The following is a 16,804-nucleotide window of genomic DNA, read 5'->3' on the forward strand; positions in this document are numbered from 1 at the left end:
TCATTTCAGCCACTTGTATCCGTCACCTTGTTCTTTGGGTCATTACCCAAAGATTATGACCATAGGTGAGGGTGGGAACGCAGATCGACCGGTAAATCGAGAGCTCCGCCTTTTTGCTGTAGCTCCTTCTTCACCACGGCAGCTCGGTACTGCGACCGCATCACTGCAGACGGCGCACCGGTCCGCCTGTCGCGTTATTCACTTTTGTCAAAATTATGTTTTAACCAACGTATACTGCTTGCTCAGCTTTAGATGTGCAGTAAATCATCAATAAATCATTGTCAATGTGAAGAAACGTGTATCGTAGCTACCGATTGTGTTGTTAATTCATTTTTTATTATTATTTCATTGATTATGTTTTTTGTCCTGATATGCACTTCAACCCCTATTTCCCCTATCCTCTTGTCTCTACAGCAGCCCTCTGGCTCCATTTTTATCAAACAAAACCAGCACACAGCAGTGCCTGATTTTTCACTCTCTTTCTTTGCTCATTCCTGGAGCAGTGCCAATGTAAATGGAATGACGGATCTCGCAATTTAATATTCGTAATGCACCTAATCCTATCTGTTGTTAACGAAATAGAAAGGCCCAATGAAGTTAATTGTTTCTTTTGGGGGGAATTTCAGGGAAAGAAACATCTGGTCATTACGAAGAAACTTTCCGTTCATGACCACGCAGGTCTCTGACTGATTCAAACTCGACTGATGATCAGAGGACAAGACATGAAGAGCAAAGAGAAAAGAAAGAGAAAAGCAGTTTCTTCACTATGACAATATATTTTAAATAATGTAACCAAGCATTCTCACTACACATCTAGTAATTGTGTGCTGTAAAGTAAATAAGAAGGCAAAACACCAGATTGTCTCTTGAGAAATGCTATAAAGTAAATATGTCACAGGAAATTTTTGCACCAATTCATTCAATATTTTCTTTATTTTTCATGTTTACACTTGCATGCTATGTGCAGTCGAAGCTCTATCTCACCAAAGTGACGTCATCAAGTTGTAACCTTTATGTGTGTTAACACCAATACCAGCTGACTCGACTGCACTCATACTCCTACAAACTATAACAGTCAAACATGACACTGTGGTTGTCTTGAGGACAACCTAAGGGTAAGTTTCACAACGATTGTTGCTACACAAGGCGGAAATGTGGGGCAAGGCACACGGGACGTGCAAAAAAAAAAAAAAAGATATGAGAGATCAAAACATTGCAACATTGTTTTCATTGCTAGAAATGTGAGAGAGCCTGTTAAGACAATTAACCTCTTGTGAGGTGGGACTGTTTTTCTGAAATTCAATGACATTTGCAAACTTGTTGTGGCATGCAGCGTGTATATAGGCATATGGATCGGCAAGCGTAAAACAGTGATGTGACAAATGTGTATATTCATAAATAATGGTTACTGCTGCCACATAACACATCGGCTCCAGCAGAGCAACACTTTGGCTCCTTTCGCAAACAAAGCCCAAATATGAACATTGGCTAATATGTAGGCTGTTTATTCCCAAGGCACAAAGGATCTTGACTACGAGTAAAAAGGTTACCCAAACTCAAGAGATATCCAAAAAAATAAAAATAAAAAACTTAAAAAAAAAAAGGGAAAAAGGAAGACGAAGGCTGTTTAAAGACGGCGGTGGAACACAGGTGAGGACCATCAGGGACAAAGAGGTTGAAATCACAAAAGTGGTGGGAAACCAAGACAGGAAGCACAATGTGACAAAAGACAAGGGAAGAGAGACTTTCAAAACAAAACAAAGGAAGTGACAAATCTACAGAAACATTGAGTAAGACTCAACCATTGCAGGGGAGGTGAGCTCAACATCAAAAAACCTTGTTCCAAAAAAAAAATTGTAAGAATTAGATGATTTATAAAAGTAAAGAAAAATTCAAAAAACAAACAAACCTTTCAGTAAACCCACTAACTAATCTTACTGGGAATCAGAGAAAGCTGTTTCAAAGGATGGTGTTACCCAGTAAGTTTCAAATGTACTTTCTTTTTATTCATGCTCATAAAAGGGCTTTATGGAAAAACATGAAAACTGCACCATAACTGCCAAGTAGAAGCTCTTGGTGTGTGCCAAGGAACTAAAGGTTTCCACCTGGTCTCCAAGCACCACAAATACAAATATGATTGATACACACGGCGCAGGCCAGCAAAATGATGATGCTTGGATCACAAAACAATGGGAACAATGTCAAGGTGGATTCGATGGCTCCCTGAACATCAACATACATACTAGGAGCCAGTGTTTCCCACAATAATATTGACCCCAAGCTCTACAGAATGTTCCTCCTTTCATCTGTGGGTGGATTTAATGCTGCTGCTGCTGCTGACCAGCGTGGATGCGTAAGTATACAAAGCCAAAGACAAAGCCTCAAGAAACAGTGTTGAAAGCGGTGAACTGAACTTTTGTTTCCTAACGCCCTTCGGCCGGCTCTCCTTGCTGCTGCCTCCTTGCTGACCTTCCGCACAGCTTCCTCAGCTTGGCGAGGAGAAGCTCTCGGAACTTGTCGCCCATCAGGAAGTAGAACACGGGGTTGATGACGCTGTGCAGGAAAGCCAGCGGCCGCGTCAGGATGTACAGACTTTTGATGTACGCCCTTGTGCATCCCTCCACTTCCGGCCACAGTTCCCTCGACGCTATCCTTATGTTTCTCATGACGTGGTACGGAGTGTAGAGGACCAGGAACATGGCCGTGACCGAGGCCACAACCCTCAGGGGATGTCTGAACAACGCCGTCTTGCGCCCCTGAGCCCTCTCCCGCAGCAGGCGTGAGATTTTGTAGGAGAAGACGCACAGTGCCAGCAGCGGGAGAACGTAGCCGGTCACCGTCAGCCCCAGGCTGTACGCCAGCGTGTTGATGTCTCCCTTCAGGCTGGCAAAGTCCTTGCAGCGCAACCATTTCCTTCTCTGCAGGTCCTGGACCATCAGCACTATCATGGGAGTCACCTCGACATTGACGGTGAGCCAGGTGAGCGCCGTCACGAGCAGGGCGGTCTTCTTCTCCAGCAGGCGGTGGTTCCGCTGTGGGTACTTGACGAGCAGGAAGCGGTCCATGCTCAGCCACGCCATGAAGAGAATGGAGGAGTAGAGGTTGACGTGCAGGATGTAGCGGTTGATGACACACGTGTAGGGCCTGGCCTCCGAGTGCTTGCTTGCGTATAGGTAGGAAAGGTGTGGCAGCGTGCACAGGAAGATGAGGTCGGACACCGCCAGGTTGAAGATGTAAATGTTGCAGCTCTGCCACTCCTTCAAGCAGAATACGTAGCCGAGCACGACCACGAGGTTCCCCAGGGAGCCGATGCAGAACTCGACAGCGTAGATCGACGTCAGGTAGTACCTCTCCAGCACCGAGGCCATATCCGTGCAGTTCTGCATCTGAGGACACGGACAGACACGGTGATGGAGGAGGGAAGGAGAGTCAACCTGGGTTGAACCTGCGTGGAGTGAAATTCTGCAGAATTCCTAAGTGCTGAGCTACTAATTCCTTCGGCGTTAGTTCAATGTTTTAAGTACCGGCCGGAGACTTACCATGCTGTTGGAGCTGCCGTGCAACTTCTGGGAGCTAGGAGAGAAAAGGGGAGTGTGATCAGGAGCAGGTTCAGCCACTACCTGCACAGTGGAAACAATAAACACAGACTTGTGAGGGTGCAGGTGCAGGTGATAGGACACGGCTGCAAGGACTGGGTGGCAACAGAAGCTGTGCACACATTTCTGCAAAAGAAATGTGGCAGAATTGAACAGAAAAATAAGCTAAACATGGCAGCAGGCATAATACGGTCCTTTATAACAGCATTAGTGTATATATTCCGTTGCAAAGTACTGTCTGGTCGATAGAAAGAACACAAGCAAAAATACTGTATTTGACATTAAGACAAGCATCTAAAACTGGTGGAAAGCTCTGCTAGCATCATTTCCCCCCCTTAAAGCTACAATTTTACGACAATCAAAAAATATTTCCAACACAATTAGTAAGGAAATAAAAGATGCTAAAAAATAGTTCTGATGATGCAGTATTTTCCACCGACAGACCCAATGTTATTTTGGGACAGGTGGTTGACGCCATTTAACCCACCCGCCAGTCGAAAAAAAAAACATGGCGCTTAGTCAAACAGAGACGTGCACAAGTGTGGATTCCGTACGGGCTGTCAGAGAAACACTCTGCCGTGCCACTGCTGTGGGAAATTACATTTGCATCGCTGCAAGCCCGACCTGTCACAAAGCATTTGGCTCAACGGCAGCACGGGCGATAAAACCCTCGGAGCTCAGGTGTGGTCAATTTACATGCACTTGCTACCAATTTTATGCCATTTTCAGTGTTTCAATTTTATTTTGAAGTTTTCATCGGTAGTGAATAAAAAAAAAAATAGTTTGACTGTGGATGTTATGATGTTGCTGAATATTGACGTTTAAAAGCTTTTACACTAAGCAGTTGTTTTTATGTTGTTTTAGTGAGATCACCCTTTGCCCCCATCAGCAGCAAGCGACACGCGTCGTGAAAAACGCCCTTCCAACTTTGTGTCGTGCAAACTATGAACAAGAGTGCAACTTACGGTCAATAGGTGACCTCCACTTCTGATGTCGTCGTCGAGGGCCAGCAGCAGCGACGCTTTTATGAAGGCAGTGTTTTAGATAAACACCACAGGGCTTGTTGACTTGTTGCCACTATGAATTTCCAGGTGCACTAAAACTTTTTTTTTCCCCCCGCAGTTGAAGTCGCAGCCTGGTCCCAGGCACAATGAATGAACCAATAAGATGCAGTGTCACTGTGACACAGAAACAGAAAACCGCTTCCTCTGAATTTGTCTTTCTTATGAAGCCTTTCCTGATTCACACTTGGTATGATGGAGGCGTGAAAACTTATCAACAGAGTGCAGCCTTTACCAATAATTCCATTTTTAACGATGTAGTTCACGCATAGAGGTATAAGAGGTCACATAGTTAGTGTCACACCTTCACTTCTCCAGACTGGTTCGTCAATATAAAGGTTTCCGAAGCAGGCAAGATAGCACAGACCCTTTGCAATCTGTGGGAACAATGCTTTTTTTTGTGGTTTTATTTGTGGGTTTTTTTTTTGCCTGCAGTACTTCCGGTGGCCACAAATATGTTTCCTATTCACTACTGAAGACCAATAAGATTTTTCTTCTTCTTTTCACAAGCCTGCTGTATAAAACCATCAATTTATATACAGTATATAATATAAATACATCACAAAGCATTTACAAGAGTGATTCAACTGTAATTTCACTCCCTCCTTCAAGGGGAAGAGGGGCTGCTTCAAATTGAAATGGTAAAGCTATTATTGTAGAAGGGTACAAACAAAAATAATATAATATTCTTGTATTTATTGTTTGCTTTGTTTATACTTTAGTTCTAAAAGTAGAAGACATGTAGCCCTTATTCTAATACTTTCAGAATAATAGTGGTGGTTAGAAAAGCACATCAGAGTGGAGCGCGACCTGAAAGCACCTTGAGCTATAGAGAGAAGAAAAAAAATGCAACGTTATCTGATTTGATTCAACAGCCCAAGCGACAAAATCAACTCTCTTTGCTTTGGAACACTGGTAAGATAGCAAAACAGTCCGGGAGTGTTGACTTTTGAATTTTCGATCTACAGTGTCAAGCGCTCCCCCCCGCTCTTGCATAACACCCTCTAATCTTTGCCGTGTCGGTTCTGATAGGAAGTCTACTGTATATTTTGGAAACAAAGCTTACAATGTTGGCCAGTCTTAAGAAAGCACATGACCTACTGCTGAGAAACATGTGAGACAATCTCAGGGTATGTTTTGTTTTAAGCCCACACTGCAGGAGAAGTGAGCCCACTGTAATGGAGTGGGCATGGCCTGAAGAAATACAGCCACAGACTGGCCACAGTTTCCTCAGATCTAAAGTAACCTTCAGCTTCCATCTCCCAGATTAGTCTGGGATTTGTGACAGGAGTCTAATTTTTAATACTGACTTCAATATCAAATGCAATCTTGCTTGTATTGTTCTATCATAAATCAACTTGATAGAGATTAATCAGGTTGTTTTCCTAATTATTACCTCCTAGATCGTGCACCCCCCTCAATCTGCACCCCTCTGTGCAGTCTGGCTAGTCAGTCCAAATGAACACAGGTTATTTCTCTGCGCCTTATAAGCACATGGATGTGGTTTCAGAGAAAAACCCCATCACAGCCACTCCTCTGATGGTAAGTGATAGTGTAACTGTTTTTGGTGTTCTGCTACCATTGTTGCTTATCATTTAATATTTGTGACCATCTTCTCAATGTTTAAATTTTAATTCTGGAAGCCAGTTGAAGACCGTCTTTACTGCTAGAAATCAGTGCATGTTTATGACAAATGACGGTTCTGGGGTGCCACAAGGTTCCGTGTTGGGTCCGGCCCTCTTTAGGATTTATACCAGCAATATAACGTGGTGGGGTGTTGGAGTGTCTTGGGGCGAAGGTGGGGTAACAAGTCAGTCACAGACCCACATAAAGATAAATGAGAACACACACATACTACACATGACATACATGAGAATTTAGGTCTAGGTAAAATAGGTTGCAGCAACTCTATCTATGGACACACAGCTGTGGTTTTCTTTGTCTTGAATGTAAGGTTAGAATGCTGTTTTTTTTGTGTTGTTTCTTTGTTCATCGCAGGTCAGGGCAACCCCAGGATGACTCCGCGAGAGCAAATCAAGGTTGATTTATTGATATCATGGCCAAAACACAGTTCTCTCATCTTATCGTAACGCGTCACTGGTGCAGTAATTACAGTTAATGCACTAATTGCACCATCAAGTGGCAGAGAAGGGGACAGCACCAGCATCAGCTTGAGTGTTTAACATTGAGTGTTTGCGATTTGGTGTTCGGGCTAAAGGTTTAACATTGCAGCCTGCTGCTTTAAATTTGGGCTTTGAGCAAGTCAAATGTCATTTGTGCCAGCACCACCATGTTAATGTGACCGGCCCCTCTCCCTAAACAGCACAATGTAGTTGAAACGCGATTTACTTTCACATCCAGCAGAGGGCAGTGTGCACCCTGTGTTTTAACAGAAGGCTTCATTAAAGCCACAAGTGTTTGACATTATTATTCCGCGAAAATTACAATGGCCTTTACTTGTGTTTGGCACAACAGCACAATGCATTTGAACGCACTTCTTTGGTTTGGAGGAAGTAGGTTGGGATGTGTGCCGAGGGTCAACGTGTCAGCGTGGGGTTTTTGCTCCTACATCACAGGAAGCAGGCGACAATGGCGCCCGGCTTGGAACACACGGCCGAGGGAGGAAGTGAGAGGAATGAAAAGGTGATGGAGCGTAGCGACAAGTTTCACTTCTCCCTCTCACACGGACACAGTCACATTCTGCAGCAGGCCGCTTGTTGCGTAACGAGAGCGCTGATGCACACGCAAAAACGCAAACGTATGTGACTGCTGCCTCATCTCAGTTTACCAAGACGCGCGTGCACACACACACACACACACACACACACACACACACACACACACACACACACACACAGTAGGCAGTTCACTTCTTGGAAAGTTGCCCTGACTTCCTTCATTGAGATGCTCTCGTTTCATTTCTAACCGTAAAGCAATTATTTATGTGCTACGTTGCATTTTGGACAGATAATAATAATAATAATAATAATAATAATAATAATAATAATAATGCTCTGGTTGCAGAAAAAACAAAAGTGTGCTATAACTATATGCACTGTGTGTGTGTGTGTGTGTGTGTGTGTGTGTGTGTGTGTGTGTGTGTGTGTGTGTGTGTGTGTGTCTCACGCTGAACCACTTTGCACTGGTGTTTCCATTTGTCCCTGTAGCTTTGATTGCCCCAGATTTAAAGGTGACACAATTCTGCTTCATCTGCTCTGCTCTGCACCAGTTATCGTTTTGGTTCGGAAAGGCGGTTGGATCCTAAAGTACGTGGATGTTGTGCCGTCTCCTGAATGTGAATGTGCACGCTGTGCGACATGGCTGGAGTCCCCTTGCTTCCCCTCCCTGGTGCCCACTTTGAGCCTCGGCAAGTCCACGTGGACAGATATGCTCAGCTGCGGCCATGTAATTGGTTGATTTAAGTTAACAAGCACTTTAATATTGTACAAAAATAAAGTGGTGGTCGATGGCTGAACATTTTGTTCTTTTTGAAGAGCTTTTTAAATTTTTTAACATACACTTCTCTTGCTCTCTGCGCTCTCTGCATGACCCCCCCCCCCCAACCTCTCGCTCGTTCCTTGTTTCCACTTCTTAGATGTCTCCCTCCATCACTCCGACCTCCTCTTACGCCAGCTTTTCGTCTCGGCCTCCTTTATTTTCTTCCAAAGTTTGAGCTGCACTGCGCGGCCGATCTGACAGCCTTCAGTCAGGGGGAGTTTTAATAATTCACCAAGTGTTTGCCGGAGCAGGAGTCAAACCAGGAGGCGCACGCAGGGCTGAGGCTGAACCTCAACCTGAACCTGTTCCTTTGTCCATGTCACAGCCAGTGACGCTTGTTTATTATTATATATTCACAAAAAAAAAAAAGACCTTGAAAGCTTTTCTGCCTGTGTTTTCACTGCTTCATGTGTGTCGCACTAAAACACGACTGCCAGTTAAGAAAATGCACATCTCGGCGTCACCTGTTTTCCGACAACTCAGTGCTCCACTGCGGTGAAAGTCAGATTCGGCTTCCCTCCGTGTCGGCGACGCTGTCACATTAAGTGCCGCTTTCGCTTTCTCCCGACAGCCAAATGAGAGGAAACTCGAGCTTTGTAAGGGGAGCCAGCGATTTGAAGCAGTGCTGTCTGTCATATTGCTCCATTTGAAATTCAGCAGCAACAGCCCCTCTCTTCAGTTTGAACCTCAGATTGAAGGAAATACTCAAGACGACGTGCGCTTCAATCATGTGATAAAATGGGAAACGGACTGATTTATGCAGTGGCACGCCAAAGAATCTGGATGTTGCTGCAAACTGGCTTATTTCTCACTTATTTTAGAAAATACATGGCAAATAATATCCAACAAATGGACAAATATGCAATGTGTCCCATCGGTTATTGCAGTGGTGGAAAAATTCTTGTACAGGCAAATCCCACCCTGTAAATACAGTCTTGTGATTTGTCTCACACCGTCATCACTTTGAAGAGCCCCCATAATTTGCAAGATTTGTTCTCAACAACAGCATGAACAATAAAGTGTGTATTTGTCGATGAACCCCTCCACATCTGAGAACGGTGCATACTCTGCTTCTTTTGCTTGCTCTACTTTTGAGGAATCGCAGCTAAATTACACAGTCTGGAACTATAATAGGTTAGCGACAAGACCGCCAACTCCTGGTTCTCTTCTGACCACGTGGACGGTTGAACCAAGCGTCAGTGTCGGCCGGAGGCTAAAACCCAGTGTGTTTTGCTGTAAACAGAGGATACGCTTGTTTTCTGGATATCTACGAGGTCTTTTTTTTTTTTTTTTTTTTTTAAGAAAAACCTAATAATCCAAGGTTTGCTACACTAGAGTCTGTGATTATAAGACGCTCATCGACCTGGGAAAGGATTCTGGGAAACTCGCTGGTGTTTGCGTATTTTTCACTCCAAACGCAACAATTCGGACGCGCTGAGCAGCTTGCCTGCCTTTAATTTCCCCCAACAGTAGCTGTTTTTTTAATGTTTTTTTTTTACGAGACACCAGACACGCTACGCACATTAAAAGAACGGCGGCAGCTGTGCGACGCTGTGGGGCAGTGAGCCCGACGGCCACATCTGCACACTTCTTGTCATTGTCAGTTGAAGTGGGGCCAGTGGCATCCGTGCTTTTTTTTTTTTTTTTAACTCGCTGCATGCTCACACATGAACCCACCTCGGGCCTCTACTGCCCCCCCCCCCCCCCCCCCCCCCCCCCCTTGTTTTTGACAGTCTTCTCTTGTTTCATTGGCGGCATCACCAGGTTTTGCCAGTGCCAACTTCTGGGGAGCGGAATAATGGCCCCGCTGTTCTGCCTGCCTCCCCCACTCGGTGACATCAGGCCGTCGCAGCGGCGGAACCCTGGGAGCTATGAAGCAGGTAACGTTACGTAAAACACGGGGTAATGATTTTGCAGAGCTACGGGGGACAATGAGCGTCTTGTGGAGCCTCTGTGGTGCTTGTGTATATATATATATATATATATATATGAAAAAAGAGAACGCAGCCCAGCGCTTCAAACGCTAAAGACGCCGACTTGAGTCTCGCGTTTCCCTCTGTGGGAAGCTCATCGGCCCTCGCGTCGCTCCCCCATCAGGCGGCTCCGTCAGCGTGCCACCAGCTGACAGAGAGTCTCCCTTTGCGACCAAACTGACATCCAGCGTAATTTTACACCCTTTCAGTTTTCTCGTCTCGGCCTCCTCCCGTCCGCTTCGCGCTCGGCGTTGCAATTCTCTCGACTCCGCTTTGCTTCCTTACGTGGCACGTTGACAAAGAACCAGGCGAAGCAAGAGCAAGGTTTTTTTTTTTTTTTTTTCTTCGTCTAGTGTTAGTTAAAGCATTTGGACCGATGACTTGTCACACCCAGCAGCCTCCTAATTGGTGTGGCATGGTGTCAGGGGACCTGCAAATCTCAACGCGCCGTGCAACATTTCACTGAATTCTGTCGCCGGCAGTTCTTTGCGGGGGGAGGAGAAAGGTGAAGAATGCCTCACGCAGTGTCGTGTTTGAGGGTTTTTCCATTTCCATTCGGAACAGCGAGTGTGATAAAAGTGACTTTTTGACTCGAGTCGGCTCGGTTTTAAATCAAACCGTCTCAAGGTTTTCGCTGGTGTTTAACTTCTTGGGTTTTGCTGGGCAGAGTTCTTCAATGATATTTCAGCTTTTATTAAAAGCTGCTACTGTTCCTAAATGTTGTGGACACTTATAACATTCACCTAGGAAGATTAAATAGAAAGTTATTGGGGGAAGAAAAAGAACTGGAAGTGGAACAATGTCATTCACCAATAAAAACATCCAATCCTAATTTGATATAGGTATCAAATGGAACTAACAGAAAAGATGAAATGCTGCCAATTGCGGGTTTCAAAAATAGATGAGACTTCTGTGTTGGAATGTTGAAATCTACTGTGTGAGGTTGGCTGGTTGAAGAAAAAAGAAAAGGAAATAAAAAAAAAAAGGAAAAGGAGAAGATGAATTAAGGAGGGACCTGCACTGGAAGCCCCAACAGGAAACAGTAATGAAATATCCAGTGTGAACAAGCCAGCAGTCTTCTGATGGGGTCAAACCCCTGGTCTAACAAGTCGAGTCTCCACTTTCCTCCTTTCCCCACTGATCTTCAGTCACTCTGCCCTCTTCTCCTGCCATTCCTCCCCGAGCGGTGATTATAAGTGGCGTGATACTAATGGCGCCGCTTTGTGCTCTGCTGGTCAACGGCGGGAGGGAAGAACCTCGGTGTTTGGACCGGGACGGGACTCTCTCTCTCTCTCATCGCGCCTCCTTGTTTCTGCTCCCCACGTCCCCGTCCCGCAGGCTCTCTGAAGGTAATTGGGTTGGAAGTCTCACCCTGGGGTGTCGTGGCTCTTAGCTTGTCTCATGTCGGCTCGGAGGCTTTTTTACACACAACAATGGGACACAGTGGCCACGCTGCGTTCAGAAAGCCATTATTCTAGCGGCTGGCACACACAGCACCACCACCAGGCCTTTTTTCTTTTTTTCTTTTTTTTTTTGAAAGCTAGCAGCAGAAAGCGCAGCTCAGATTACATCCTTTCTGGAAGCCCCATCGTGTTTCAGCATCATCGATTGGACGAGGTTCATGTTAAAAAGCTGACTCACTGTCATTGACTTTGGATGGGCCACAAGAGGGAGTTTTTCTTTTATTGGTGTGTGTGTGTGTGTGTGGTCAGCTGAGGCTTCTTTTCGCTGAGGTGAAAGTTCACTGCCATTCTAGGGTTCTATTTGACAGCAAATGAAAGAGAAAACATCTACACATATAGTATGTAAGTTAGTAGGAGAGACAGTCATAATGGGCACGGAACTGAAATCACAGCTTGCATAACACAGTCGTGAGGCATCAGAAAGCAGGGGCGTAAAATCGAGGTGACCTTTTCCAGATTTATTGCTGAGAAAAAAACATTCCTAATGATGTTGCTTTGTGCAGGTAATTCAGCCAATTAGACTGATTGTGAAGCTTTTTGGTGGTTGAAGCTGGACTGACAACACAGCCATATAAAGAAATACACATGTTTATATTCTTTCCCCGTGATGCTGCCCCGGTGATTTTACACAAAAGCCCTTAAAAAAAGAGAAAAAAGTTGAGATTCTGTTGCTTCCTGAAGTGTGTTTTGCCTGCTGGCTGAACTGAACCCAACAGCTGAGGCCGAGGCAGGAGAAGTGGACAAAATAGCTTTATTAACCCAAAAAAAAAAAGAGAATAAAAAAGAGAGTGCAGCTGAGAAGGTTTGCTGGTGGCGTGTTTTTCTCTAATGCTCCTGCAGAGAGTGCGGGGGTTCACGGCGCGAGGCTGCGTGACTGGGCAGCGGGACGGCTGCGGGTGATACAACAAAAGAGGTGCGGCGGGATCCCCAGCTGTTTATACGCTGCGGCTGATTGGAACGATGAGCCGCAGGTGTTGATGGGAAGAAGAGATGCGGCCCGACCCTGACGTCACCCAACCACGTTCAGTTCAGACTCTGCTTTCGAACCAGTGATTTTGGTCATTTTCCCTCTCCGCCAGACACTGATGACATGGTGCTTCCTCAGTTTGAGGTCGTGCTTGTGTTTTGTGATACAAAAACATCGACAATGAAAAATAATGTTATCAGCAAAAATTTGCAGTAATCACCCACCTGTTGTTATAAATCAGAATTTACGGCACAGTTAGAAAAAAACCTTTTTTGACGCATGCGTTATGCTCCCGGCAGTGAGGTCACTCCTTTGCCAAGTTCCCTCTGATTACTGCAAGGTGGCTACTGTACGTCTGCATTCCATTTCCCCCGCTTTTGCTTAATAACGGATGTCAGAATGACAACCGCACCCAAACACTGTTTTTGATGGAGAGAAGCGCTCACCTGGCTGGGACGGACGAGTGCACTCAGAAAGCCGGGCGATGTGCGGAGCAGACGTGCTGATGACGGAATCAGGAGGTGGAGGAGGGGGAGGAGGGGAAGAGGAGGAAGAGGAGGATGAGGAGAAGGAGGAGTAATCTCTTCTGCAGCGGAGATGAGGAACGAGAGGAGCGGCGCGGCGCAGGCCGAAAGGGGCTTTTGATGGCGCTCAAAATAGAGCCTCCCAGATTCCATTAACCCAGGAATTGTGTCTAACCCCCCCCAGTGGACGGCGCTCCCGCCGCGCCTCCTCCCTGGATCCCCCTACTCTCCTTTTTATTCCAATCTCCTCATTTTCTCCCTCTTATTTCCCTATCCTGCAGAGCTCCGACACTGTGCCTCCTTGTTTCCCCCTCATACGTCCTTGGTGCGCTGACTGTACAAACGCACGGTACAGCATTCCAGAACAGGATTCGTGTGTACACACCAAGCCTCCACCTCTCCGACGGCCCTCGCCAAGACCTCCCGGGAGCCCCCCCCCCCCCCCAGCTCTCCCTTTCTCCCTTCACTCCTCCTCCGCTGTACCCCGCGCATCCCAGCAGCCTCTTGGCCTCCTCCGCCGGACACGCTTCTTTATCCGCTCTGTGTAAACACGGCGCTCTGGTACGAGCGCGCACATGGCCGGCGTTCGCTCTGTTTACACTCGCGGAGGGGATTGGAGGCACGCCGGCGGTTTTAAGGAAGCGTAAACACGTCTTAAACGGATGTCTGCGAGACAGCAGGGGTGATGTCAGCGGGGCACGCGCGGGGCCGAGCCGAGTTCGGCCGCACGCACGTGCCAGCCAAGGTCAAAAAAAAAAAAAGGAAAAAAGAAAAGAAAGGGAGAGACAAACAAACAACGGTGATCAGTAGTCCGGAGCAAACGTCATTAAGATAAGTATTGCGACCGGTAGAGCAGAGAATTCACTTCACTCTGACTGTCAGCTTTCATTCACAGTCATCAAGGATCCAACTTATTCTCGGGATGTACACAACTGCTTTTTTCTGTGTGGGGGGATTTTTTTTTTTTGAAGAAACAAAGCTTTTCTTCACTTTTCTTTCTTTTTTTCTTTTTTCTTTTTTTATAGGGTTTAAATATAATCCATCAGCTAAAACTGAATTTTCAGATGCTTTGGGAAAACTCCTTCCAGCGTGAAGTTTTTGGAAACCTCCTAAATCTTGCAGTGTATACAGAAAATACTTTTTTTTTTCTCTCCAAGCACAAGACAGATGTGCTTCTTCTTTGCTCCATCTATCCACTGGCCATTTTACTAGCTACAAAGTTCCACTGTTAACATAAATGGCTCACTTTGTTTATGCCGTGCAACGGCAGCAACTCAGTGCATTTTGGAATAGACGTGGTGAACATGGTTATTGGTGGGTTCCACTGGGATCTTCTTCACTACATCACAACCATCTCCAGGATTTACAGAGGACAGTCCAAAAAAAAAAAAAAGAGGGGGTAAATATCCAGTTTGCAGCAGTTGTGTGTTGGAACATTCCCTGTTGATGTCAAAGGCCAAGGGAGACTGGTCAGACTGGTGGGGGACTGGTGACAGCGCCACCTCTTGCTTTGGAGACGTCGCCTCACAACCACATTCATAGGTGTCCGGGTGCAGATGTGATTAATTTGAAACACAATCAGCGTTTTCAGAGATTCACTTTTTTTTTTTTTTTTTTTTTTACCCAGATGAAAAAGAAAAACACATTTAAAAATTCCAGGGCCAAAAACAAAACAAAACCAGAAAAAAAAAAAAAAATAAATACCCACAAGCGAGGCCACTAAGTATCTCACCCAATATTCTCCATCTCACCTTCCCTCACATGCATGCAAAACAGCGCGAGCGAGGGGGGGGGAAAAAAAGAGAACGGGGGCGAGAAGCAATATTGACTCTGCGCTGAGGAGTGATTACTTTTTAAGCCAATGTCGCCGCAGACTGCAGCCTGTTTTCCAGCCGGTGAGTCACTCTGAGCAATGGGTAAGCGCTGAGGGATGTAGATGGATGCAGGAGGCGTTGCGGTTGGCAGATCTAGTGTACAGGGGGCTCCGAAGTAGCGGGGCGGGGGGGGGGATCCCTCCTCCGCTGCTCCACTGGCGCATCTCGGGCCGGAGAAGTTGAGCTTGAGCGAAACGAGGAGCCGACCGCACGTGCGTACGTCGGCTCGTTAGCCCCGTCCGCCGCCGCCGCTCGCGCGTGCATTTAAGCGCGCGAACGCACATTTACATACAAATATTTGTCTCTTGCTCCGTGCGCAGATGAATAATTCAGCAACAATGCGGCAAAATCCAGAGTAAACGGCGGTGGATGTCACTCCGAATAATTATGCCGGTTTGAGACTTTGACTGTTGAAGTCGTTCAAATCACGTGATTTTCAGCACAGTCACAGTGACCAAAAAAAAAAAAAAAAAAAAGAAACAAAAACAAAGGAAACAAGATCACACTACTTATGGTTAATTAATCGCTTGTGAAAAGCAAATGGGAAATCACTCTTGGACGCAACAAACATGCACGTTGTGCGCTCAGGCTGCAGGGTTTCCTCTAAATTTCGCCCGGTTGGAAAAAAAAGCAACCACTCAATATAAAGGAATATAAAACACGCAGATTAAAAGAGGAAGCTGCGGCGCATGATGCCCGTTTTGCAATATTGACAGTTGACACCAAATGAGCCGTTATACTGCACTCATTTGCACTGTTAAGCCCTGCACATGTAGCAAATCAATACGCTGGCCGTGGCTTTATTGCCCGCAGTATCCGGCAATTATCTGAGATGGCTGATCGCATTTTAGACCCGCGGAGGCAACTTCCACTTACGTTTCCTGCAATTTTCCTGATCTTTTGCCACCCCGGAGTAATTTCTCCCCATCGACCAATTAAACACCTTCAGTGGCGTTTTACCAAATTCCCCCGACAGAGTTGTTATGAGTCCTGCTGCCTTTTGTTGGAGCAATTTAATTCTAAACCTTTCCAAGGTTGACATGATTTGTTGGTATGGAACAGATGGATTCATCCATCCATTCATCTGTCATCCATCCATCCATCCATCCATCCATCGGTCATCCATCCATCCATTTGTCATACATCCATCTGTCATTCATCCGCCCATCTATCCATCCATCCATCCATCATGTCATCCATCCATCATGTCATCCATCCATCGTGTCATCCATCCATCCAGATGCCATCCATCCACCCATTTATCCAGATGTCTTCCATCCATCCATCCGTCCATCTGTCATCCTTTCATCCATCCATCATGTCATCCATCCATCCATCCATCGTGTCATCCATCCATCCAGATGCCATCCATCCGCCCATTCATCCAGATGTCTTCCATCCATCCATCCGTCCATCTGTCATCCTTTCATCCATCCATCATGTCATCCATCCATCCATCCATTCATCTGTCATCCATCCATCCATCTGTTTTCTTGCTTTTGTTGCTGTTGTTGCACTTCTCCTGCACTCTTGGGATGAAGGTGGTGCTCACCAATTTCTTGAAGTGCCACATACAGACACAAGGAACCATCTACGTTCACACCTATGAAGAATTAGCAGGTGCAGGGGAGAAAAAGCCGCAGAACCCACGCAAGACATGGTAAGAACATCTAAACTCCTCCGAGAAAAGCAGACGCATCGACTGAATAACAAGAACTTCCATCGTATTCTTTCAGTTCTTTTTTGTATTAATGTGATCATCTCAGTAAATACTGTGCGCCTCCCAAGGCGCCTCCCAAGGAGTCTCTGCTGAATGTTCCTCTGTGACAGTGTTGTTGGTGATTTGCT

The 16,804-nt window shown here is 45.9% G+C and overlaps 1 protein-coding gene across 1 annotated transcript; it reads right to left on the bottom strand.

The window, feature by feature from the left end:
* Positions 1-913: 913 nt before the first annotated feature.
* LOC142895314 (succinate receptor 1-like) lies at positions 914-4,708 on the bottom strand. Its single transcript, XM_076036240.1, has 3 exons — positions 4,562-4,708; positions 3,540-3,620; positions 914-3,386 (listed from the first exon to the last, which is right to left on the bottom strand). The coding sequence occupies exons 2-3, from the start codon at positions 3,540-3,542 to the stop codon at positions 2,424-2,426; spliced, it is 966 nt and encodes a 321-aa protein (XP_075892355.1). The 5' UTR covers positions 3,543-3,620; positions 4,562-4,708; the 3' UTR covers positions 914-2,423.
* Between the last annotated feature and the right edge of the window lie 12,096 nt (positions 4,709-16,804).

The sequence above is a fragment of the Nelusetta ayraudi genome, unplaced genomic scaffold, assembly GCF_046127955.1.
Source record: "Nelusetta ayraudi isolate G7.1 ecotype Tasmania unplaced genomic scaffold, CSIRO-AGI_Nayr_v1 ptg000048l, whole genome shotgun sequence".
In the NCBI taxonomy this organism is placed as follows: Eukaryota; Metazoa; Chordata; class Actinopteri; order Tetraodontiformes; family Monacanthidae; genus Nelusetta; species Nelusetta ayraudi.